General features: G+C 37.4%; 1 protein-coding gene across 7 annotated transcripts in view; it reads left to right on the top strand.

Moving 5' to 3' along the window:
• The first annotated feature begins 3,089 nt into the window (after nucleotides 1–3,089).
• Nucleotides 3,090–10,624, top strand: part of LOC120805587 (meiosis inhibitor protein 1-like) — a 59,461-nt gene continuing 51,926 nt past the window's right edge. For all 7 annotated transcript variants that reach the window (XR_005709576.1, XM_040155972.1, XM_040155979.1 and 4 more), the window contains exons 1-6: nucleotides 3,090–3,136; nucleotides 3,257–3,414; nucleotides 3,681–3,804; nucleotides 5,917–5,967; nucleotides 7,335–7,408; nucleotides 8,392–8,497. Coding sequence is in view for 6 of the 7 variants with exons in the window: in XM_040155972.1 (XP_040011906.1) it covers nucleotides 3,271–3,414; nucleotides 3,681–3,804; nucleotides 5,917–5,967; nucleotides 7,335–7,408; nucleotides 8,392–8,497 (499 nt within the window). In the remaining variant the exon portion in view is untranslated. The remainder of the gene's footprint in view (nucleotides 3,137–3,256; nucleotides 3,415–3,680; nucleotides 3,805–5,916; nucleotides 5,968–7,334; nucleotides 7,409–8,391; nucleotides 8,498–10,624) is intronic.

Genomic DNA, 10,624 nt, shown 5'->3' with positions numbered 1-10,624 from the left:
AGCGCACCTGAACGTTGCACCCGAGTGAGAGACTGCCGCTTCTCTCTCTCTCTCTCTCTCTCTCACACACACACACACACACACACACACACACACTCAGACACACAAACACACTCAGACACACACGTTTTCCTTGTTCCGCCCTCTTGCTATTTTAACGCTTTATCTTCTCAGAACCATTTTTTTAATAACTAAAAGGATTGTTGTCTGATATGAATAGTAAGCTGATAGGCATTTGACCTGATATGTTACTTGTAGACTACTGGGGTTCAATAATATTTTATAGTTACAGTATGATTTACAGGTTTGATAAATCTGCCCTTTTAGGATATCTGTATAGGTTTAGAGTCTTTTTAGTAAGATATTAAGTAGCGTAAATGTTTTATTAACAGTGAATGCATATTGTTTCTGAGCAGTGAAGCAGTTAAATGTCACCAAGAGAACAACACGGTCCCCACTGCAGCTATAAACACATAGGCTCGCCATTGTGGTATGCATATTTGTCATCAAGATCATTTCATCAGCAATAGGCTATGGTACAAGTGTGATGTTGTAACAAACTGTGGGTTGAGTTGACTGGAAACAGGTAAAGAGCTAAATTTCAGGTAGATAAACTGCCCCAGTGATGGCTGCTGTATGGGTGTTTGACTAAAATCAGCAGAATATATTTTTTAATCTATCAATGCATGATTCTTTCACACTACAGACTAATCTTTGTGTGTGTGTGTGTGTGTGTGTGTGTGTGTGTGTGTGTGTGTGTGTGTGTGTGTGTGTGTGTGTGTGTGTGTGTGTGTGTGTGTGTGTGTTTGTGTGTGTGTGTTTGTGTGGGTGTGTGTGTGTGTTTGGGAAGAGTTATATAGCAAGTGGTTCAAGATATACAGTACAGTATCAAGTCAAATGACAGAAAAGTAAAGGACCAGGAACGATGTGAACAATGTTTGCATGTTAAGAGATGTTAAGTCTCCACTTATGCTTGGACAAAAGCTGAATCCATTTGTTTCTGTGCTATATTGCCCCCTGAAGAATTATCTATGTGAAATTGTTGTCAAATAAAGTTGACAGATATGCATTGCCTCCCACCTGATCAGGTAAGAGGGCCCTCTGTCTCTTTCTTTGTCGGTTCCTCTCTCTCTCTCTCTAATGGGCCAATGGAATTTCGCAGACTGATGGATTTAGCTCCTGTCCCAGCTCAAATGGAGACTTTAGAAACAAGTATCTTCCACCTTGCAGTCAGAGGTCTGCTACTCTTCTGTGTCAGGCCAAACAAGGCTTTGACCACTTCCTGCACCCACAGTCCTAATACAGTACACTTTGCATTCAATAGGTTTGCTGGAGCACAGCAGATTTGTCAAAGGCAACACATATTTCACAGTAAGAAACTATGAGAGATTAGCCTACTTCACACACTTGTGCACACTCATACACACTGGCACACAGAAAAACACACTCACTCTGAGACAGAGCTGAGTTGGCTACATTTTATGACATGCACTACACTGATGTGCAGTGAACTATGTTTAAGGAGAAGTACTGAGAGATTATAAATTGAAATGTTGTTAGTGGCTGATACTTGCCCCCACACTCTTATCATCAGATAGTTTCTCAGTTGCTGAGAGGCTTTTGTTGTCATGGCGATAACCAAAGTGTGGCCTTCGCTGCTGAATGATACTGCAAGACAAACTCATGCATCCCACCATATACCCACAGCATATCAATCAGCAATGACATTCATTAAAGAATAAATTGATGCTGATACATAATTTTGAAGATAATAATGTATACATTTTGTTGAAATATAAGATATTGTTCTACCCTTGAACTTCATAAGACTTTTGATACACTTAGACTTTTGACAGCACTACTGCATAAATAACTGAGCTCCACTGTGGAGGAACAAAGCCTTGGGAAGAAATGTGGGACCTACTTAGCTATTCAGGAAATTCAGGTAAAAAAAACAAACAAACAAAACAAAACAAAAAAACATTAACTGTGGATGTGATGGTATGGCAAATACAGTATTTCCATGAGAAGTTTTAAGAAGTATATGAAATAGGACCATGTAAAGTTTGTACAGCCTGGATCTCAATCACTGCCACCAGTTAACATAATATTTGTGATTTCACAGAAATATGAAGAATATTCTTCCTTTTTTTTTTTCCTATGACGTTTTAGACACAACTTCACAATTCAGATAATATAGCTCTTTATTCAAAACCTTTCAATCTGAACTAATCCACCTATGAGCACCTGGATGCAGTTTGAGAAGAAATGTAATGATAAACATGTTTTAAAAATTCTTCAAAGAAAAAAAGCACCTCTCAGAGGTAAATTCTAATGGAGTTCACATTGAAAGATAGTAAGATAATACAAACTGGAAAAGATCCTGGCTTTACCTCCTTAGTATTGTTTTAGTATTATTATAAAATACATTTATTTCAAAATAAAACAAAAATGTATCCAGTGCTGATGAAACAGATAAATGCAGATGAAACATTTTACTAATGTGAAATAACAATTTTGGTGTGATTTAAACTCAGATGTTACTCATTACTTTTTCCCTCAAGATATTATTTGTTACTGTGAATAATGAGTAACAAGTCTCTAAAATATTTTTTTCTTATTTCACCCAACTTTTTTGCCCCTTTCTTTGAGTGAGTTGAGCTCACTCCCTGTTCTTACAAACAACAAAAAAGTAAACTAAGAAGATTCTGAGGAAACATGAATAGTTTTCCTTATACAGCACATCTATATAATTATTTGTCATTTTAAACTTAGTATTTGATTTATTTTTATAAAGATTTTTTTAAACCTAATGTTAAAACTGTTATCAGCACTCGCGTATTTTTTGCCATTGTACTTGTTTTTGTACCTTACTGATAACGCTAACACTATATTGTGAAATAAAGTTTCGATTGAAAAGGGGGCGTATAAAATTGCGCCATACAACCTGTAGCAGGAGCACTGATGTGGCACAGAATTGAATCGGTTACATAAATTTTCAGTTTAATGGTTAGTTCACTGAATTAACGTATTTTATGTGATAAGGTCATTAGTACTTACCTTTTTTTTTTTTTTTTTTACAGAAAAAAGAAAACGCAAACTGCAACTTAAAGTTTGTTTTTAAGGAGCAGGACCGGTAAGTTGCTAATTAGCTAGGGTTAACGCTAAAGCTAGCTAACTGCTGCCTTGTAGGCTGGCTGGCTTTCTTTTGTTAAATTATTCGATAAGCCATGTTCTGCGTTTTCTGTTTCAACAGGTAGAACGACCAAAATGAGCCGTGGGGAAATTGTTTATGACAAGATCCACTTCAGACATGACCCAAAATGGAGCAGCCGCTTGGGGCCTGCAGATGGTGACGGGCTGCTGGTCTGTGTGGCCTGTGTCATTGAAATGATTGAGAGTGAAGAAGTTGCGGTGAGGGGTATATAATAAACTTGTTTCAACTTGTTTGAATATTAAGCTTCCCTCCTACCAAAGGTCATCCTTCCACTACATTTATTTGGCTGAATGGTGTATGTTAAGTTATAGGTGTGTGTTGTCCCCCAGCATACTCCTTTCCCGGGTACTTGATTTACCAGAAAATATTCATTGAAAATGCATCATCCTATTAATGTCCATTGACGCACTGGCTTTATTTACCCTTTCATGTCTCTCTCCGTCTCTCTGTGTCTGTTGTACAGTCAGTGAGAAAGTCTTTTGCCTTGTCTGGTATCAGTGGGGTACTGAAGTGTTCTCCGGGGGCCTTAAGAGAGCTGCTGCGACAGGACCACGGAGTCTCTATGCGTTTTATAACTTCACTATTGGGTGAGAAATTGTGTCACGTACAACACAAAATTAGGGCGCAAGGGACTAACTAGCAAGAATCATCAGGAAGCACTGGACTTTTCTGGACTGTTTGGAGAGTCACTTATTAATTACAAAACAAGAAGCAGTAAGTTTGGTATGACTTTCCTTCTCCAACTAATCACCACTTGGTCATTCCACTGTTGTGCTAGTGTTTCAGTCACATCACTGCTTTTCTTCAAGGTCAGACTGAACAATCGAGACAGTAGATCTTACCACATTACCTGAGCAGTAAGATACAGAAAAATCCCCAATATTCAACTTAATAGTTTTATAAAAAAAATAAATCACAGATAATAAAGCAGTTCACTGCTTTCTTTCATGTTATGGGTATAATCAAGCTAGAATTAAACCAATACATTGATTTACTGATGAACTGGACAGATATCTGGGCCTTTATTAACTACTATGTATCATACTTTGTCATGTTGATAGAATTGATGTTCCGTTTTCATGACATCTTTTTTTAAATAACTAAAAGCATTGTTGTCTGATATGAATAGTAACCTGATAGATATTTGACCTGATATGTTACTTGTACTGAGGTTCAATAATAATACAGGATTTTATAGTTACAGTATGATTTACAGGTTTGATAAAACCGGCCCTATTAGGATATCTGTATAGGGTTAGAGTCTTTTTTGTAAGATATTAAGTAGTGTAAATGTTTTATTAACAGTGAATGCATATTTTTTCTGAGCAGTGGAGCAAGGAGTTTGATGTTACTAAGAGAACAACACAGTCTCCACTGCAGCTATATACACATAGGCTTGCCATGGTTGAATGCATATTTGTTATCAACATCATGCCATCAGCAATAGCTACATTAAATCTGAGGAAAAATTGCGTGGTCATTGCATAGTTTAATCATTTAATTAATCAACCCTATAAAATCATTGACATGGATTATAGTCATTGGGACAGTTTTCTTTCTGTCTCTCTAAATGTTATTTCAGATGCTTTTCCCTTTATCAAAAATACATTTTTGGGGCAATATTATTTTTTGTTTGAAAAAGTTACTATAAAATCATAGAACATCTGCACAGAATATCAGTTGTTGGCAAAAAAATAGAACAACTGCCTAACATATTGAGTTGAAGTAAACATAATCTGAAAATTGGATAACCTGATTGTCATACTTTGTGCTTGTTGAGGATGCGGTTTAATACTCTGCTGATCGCAAAGTCAGACAGATTCTCTGTAAAAATCAGAGTCGTCAACAATACATCAGATAACAAAATTGGATGATTGGTGCAAATCGTTAAGCAGGGAATGAATGGGTACAGCACCCATCCCTTTATCTTGAAGTTATATAAAGTCATCAATATTGTCTACAATGTGTTTTTAGGGTATTGCATTATCAGAGGATATTACCGATAATTTCCCTTCACTGGATGAATTTCTCTAGGTTAGTGCAGCGTAAAGTATCAGGCCTATACCATGTTCAAATAAGTGCATTGAAAGGATATGTGGTAAAATGGTAAGCCTCTAAAAGCTATGACCAATATGTCAAGACATTAAAAGAGCCATTACAGTGCTTGTGGTATGGTCTGCTGAATTGATCTATACCATATGCCAATGAGAGTGTAATCCAATATAGAATCCAATCCAGAATATGCCTTTTTATCCCCCCACTACACATTATGCTTGTAGAGTAGTATTTAAAGCTGCAGTGATAAAACTGGTATCATTTATTATACACTTGCTTCATGACATGCCTTGTTTTTTTTACTGCTATGTGTTTTGGAAATCCAGCAAAATTAATCCAACATACCGTAGATGCAACATCTGTGACTCTCACACAGGTGACATTCGGAAAACCGCACAGTATGATCAGTTAGTGCTCAAAACTCCACAACTTAAATCTCCATTTGTCAGTGTTTTTGTACCTTGTGTCCTTTATTTTGTAAAGCTGCCATACTTCTTAACCTAGTCTGTCCTTTTTTCATCCAATAGTTTTCATTTTTCTAACTTCCTTTTTCTTATTATACCTCAGTGAGACCTCTGTACATTTCAGTGGGTTTGTGAAGTCTGGTTTTTAAATCTAGCCTGTCATTACTGTTCTGTCCTTAGGGATGCATCACACTGTGGAGGACCCAGCCACTCTGGAAAAGGGTCACCAAGGTGAAGAAATACCTCTTTTTTTGTGTTTGTGTGTGTGGGTGTGTGGGGTCTTGTTTTACTATACTCGTGAGGGTACGAAACAGGAGCCCACTATATTTGTGGGGTCTGACAGCTTTGTAGGGACCAAAATGCTGGATCCCACAAGTTAAAATGGTTTAAGACTTGGTTTTAGTTTTAGGGTGAGAATTAGGTTTAGGTTGGGGTTAGGCATTTAGTTGTGATAGTTAAGGTTAGGGTAAGGGGATAGGGATTGCATTATGTCTATGACGTGTCCCAACAAATACAGTAAAACAAGGATGTGTGTGTGTGAATACTGTATGTATACACATGCACATCCTACTCCCGTTGCGCTTTCTATGTAGATGATAAAATGCAGACAGTGTGAAAGTGCACAAACACACAGGCTATGAGTCACTCTTTTTCTAATGGTCACTGCTGGTAATTAAGGTGATCTTGCATTGGCTCCACAATACCAGTATCTAAATTTAACATTTTTGAAGGCTTTGACCTCATTTCCCATTTTGATATTCTTTCAATGCTGCACTGTGCATAGCTGAACTACCTTTTTCTCTTTAGGCAGCTATATGCAGATTTTTCTGCATCCTGGCTTAATGTTGGCTTCTCAGCAAACTAACAGTTTGTAGCACACAGACAGATGTCTCACTGCAGCTAAAGTCTTTCAAAATGCAAAAATGTTTTGGTAAGTGCAAATGACAGAATAATTTTATGGCAGCTGTCTTGAAATGCCTTGGGGTCCACTTTGCTGTAGTAGTTAGAGTGCTTTAAATTTGACACTGCGTTTGCTGTTTGCACAGATAATGTGTGAAGAACAGATTTTGAAACTTATTTGAGCCCTTTAGATAATGCAGTCATAAAATCTTTGTGTGAGGAGAAATTAATCAGGAGAAAGAAGGGAAAGAATCTTTCAGAACTGTTATAGCATCAGCTAAATAGCTGTGTAAAGCAGCCAACTTAATGACAACTATTAGCTGAGAGGTGTACCTGGATCTTGTCCTTATGGTAATAACATCAGACGCTATGTTATTAAACAATATGGACTGTTTTGTAGAATATAATGACATCAAGAACTAGTCCAAGAATTTTAAAAGATCAACACGTTATCACAGTCACTCGCAAGATAAACACTAGTTTAACAAAATCCTGAAATGAAATCAAGAAATTAAATCTCATCAAATTTGAATTAATGAACACTGTGAGCTGTTATTTTATTTTTCTGACATTTGCAGAGATTTTCCTAGAACAGTGTGAAACTGTACTTAACTGTGATGTTTATTTAATGAATGCTTAGCTTGGTTTTTTGTTTGACGTGTGTGTCTGTCTACATGCATTAATATCTGTGTTGTCAGTGCTGGTTAAGCTGCTTTTAGAGCTCCAGAGTGAGGTGTCATTTCGCTTTGTTTTGGATGAGATACACAAACAGGTGAGACAAACACATTTACAGACATATGGAGAAACACACTTGCTCATCTACATATGTAAGCAAAGGAACATGGTCAACATATTAAAATTTTTAACAGCATTTCCAGCATATCATACGAGGGTTGTTTAGTTAACAGACAGTATACTTGTCTCCCCCTTGCTGCTGTTGTGTCACCTCTGGGGGAGGCTGTAGTGGAAAAGTCTCATTCAGCAGCTGATACTGGAGGCGGAAAAATAGTAAAGGTGTATATAATGATGATGACAGAGAGGTATACCACCAGGTAGACGTGCAGACAAGTTTCATTTACGTTACTAGAATAGAGCCTGATTAGAACTTTCTAAAGAAAATGTGTTTAAAGAGTCCTCTGTTGAGAATACAGAGTTTAATGTGTGCTGACAGAGTACTGGAAAAAGAAGAAGGTTTATCTTCTGAGTTCTGAAAAAGAATGAATTACAGGCATGTGTCTCAAATTAATATGTAAGTGGCTCTGCAGTATAAGTAGGAGTGTTGTAGAAGTTGTGGCTGGATATGTTGTCAGCATAGTGTAAAATGAAAATCACGAGTATTATTATGGAAGTTACATTTTTTCACATCTGCTGTGCTGCTACAAGTGTCCCAAAGAGGTGAAAAATGAAAGTTTTATGGTGTCTTTCAGTGCCTCTAAAAGCGCTGTGTAAATGTATTATTATTATTATCATTATCATTATTATTATTATTATTATTGTTAAGACACTGACTTCCACTGCTCTTGTTTAAAAAAAATCATCATAGTCTATTTTCTCATATATCTTAAGCTCTTTTTTGTATTACTTGTTCTTACTTGTTGATCTTGTGCCCTGTACAGCACTTATTTGCTGTAGAGCTTTAAGTGTGAATGTGTGTCTATGCCATTTTCAGCCAGGCAAGTTCCTTTCCATAGTTGTATGTCTGTATGACTGTTGTTTGAATTTTTCTGAATTTTATTTTGTGCATTCCCTGTCCAGCTAAGTGACCAGCTCAGTGTGAAAGGTTTCCTGCCTACATTTAACCTCTTGGGGACCCTGTTGGAAGCAGTCCCCTCCGTTGCCCATAGCCTGGTGACTCAGTATGGTGAGACGATGCAACAGACACTTAATCACATCTCACAGTTATACAGGCGCTGGTGTTCGAAGGGAAGCAACAGTGTTTTTTCATGTGAATTAAAAAATTTTCAGGCTGTAGTCAACCCAAAAAATCTTGGTAGACTGAAATCGTACCTACTCTTCAAACTACTCTTCTATCGACAGGTCACGGGGAAATATAAATCTGCCAATATCTCTAGGATAACTAAATCGCTGACCAGTGTGCACCTTCCCATATTAATATGATTTCCGAAAATATCCCAGCACAAGAACCATTGATGATATACACTCAAAGTCTCAAGCGTTAAACACAAGGGTTGATGGACCATCCTAACGCAGACAGGTTAGCCTGCCGTTTTCAGATGATAATCCATGTTAGTTGTTGAGCTGTGATATGCAAACTGCTGTTTGCAAAGTTTAAACTTGATTTTTTGGTCATCTGTTTTTAAAAAATGCAGCCACACCGATTTTCAAAGGCAGTCTGTCCCTCTCACAGTAAATAATGGATTCATCCTGGAAGGCTATTGGTATAGTGCTTTTCTCCTTATGAATGTAACACCGGTGATTGTCTGACCAATGCGAATTTGGTTGGATGAGAGGTTGATATGCTCGGAAGACTAGAGCCCTAAAAATGTTTATGGTTATTACTAGCACTTTTAGTCTTTATCAGTAGCTGCTGTTTTGAAATACAAGAGTCCACTTTGGTGTCAACATTGCTGTTATAGTGCATGTGATAAACAGCTGTTGTGCTTGCAAATGTTGTTAGCGATTCATATCATTGCCTTGTTAACTTTCTCAGTAGTGAATAAAAAGAGACTAGAGAATCCACACAAAAAAAGCTTTGAATCAGGTTGGTTCGGGTCAGTTTTAAAAATTCATGTGACACAAAATCAGGTCAGGTCAGATGGCTCATCATGCTGTCACACCTCTCAGTCCAATAAAAAATTAAAGTGATGCAGGGACAATTCATCTCAGATGCTGAGATCCAGGTGAACCCAGGTTCGTCTCCAATGGAAGAGAAAGATATGCAAGAACATTTAATTTTCAGCTTCCTTTGTTCTCTCTACACAGGGATATCCACAATTCAATCATGACAGCCTATTTTGACTTTTTTATATATATCCTAATTGCATAGAAAAAGTTGTACTGTGTCCACTTTTGAAATAGTCGTCCCCATGCTGTACGCTATTCCACTCCCTCTGCTTCTGAGAAATGACACAAAACTGTATTTTACATACCCTTTCCACTGAAACCTCTCAATCAATTTATCTAGCTGTTATGACCTTTTCAATTACGCTCCAGCTGCATTGAGATAATCATGCTCCATACCCATACTTGAAATTCTGTCTGCATAGCCAATCCCATGCCAGCTCATGGCCAAAAAGTTATAAAAAAGCTACAAAAGTTACAAATTGATGTTCATCTAACCTTTCCTCCATATATATATACAGTATATTGATATATTTGTATCTACTGTATACACCTATCAGCTAAAACATTAAAACCAGTTACCGGTTTTAATGTTTTGGCTAAGTGGTGTGTATATAGATATATAGATATACTGTATATTTACACCATTCAGCCAAAACATTAATATTTATCTATATATATATCTATTTGTGGCTGATCGGTGTATATCTGTGTTCAAATCTGCAGTGTATTGAGGCAGATCAATAATGCATCTCACAACCCCTCTCACACACAACTGCGCTGATTTAATCTCTGCTACGACCACCTGTATGATGTATGACTACTCACTGAACCATTACGGCACTCTGTTTAATGGGAGCAGGTAATCAACTTCAAGTGTCTTTGTGTGTTGTAGTATGTTTGTGTCATGCCTGAGTGCTTGTCTTTATAGACAAGAGTGAATGTGAGCAGGCATTATAGTTATTTGGCCATGCTACGTGTGTATTTTCATGAGTTTTACAATCTCCCATGAGCAGCTGCAGGTGGTGGGTTGTTGTGATCATGATGCAAGATGCGGGCTGCCACTATTGACTGTGTGTGCTTGTCTGTGTCCTGTCACTCAACATGTCTCTGCGGGACTGTTTGGACTAACGACAACAGCACGGCAATGACAACATGAGCCCAGAGCACCCAACACATTTCACTC

The sequence above is a fragment of the Xiphias gladius genome, chromosome 3, assembly GCF_016859285.1.
Source record: "Xiphias gladius isolate SHS-SW01 ecotype Sanya breed wild chromosome 3, ASM1685928v1, whole genome shotgun sequence".
NCBI lineage: Eukaryota > Metazoa > Chordata > Actinopteri > Istiophoriformes > Xiphiidae > Xiphias > Xiphias gladius.
Note: the sequence above shows the minus strand (reverse complement) of the source record. Positions and strands in the feature narration are given on the sequence as shown.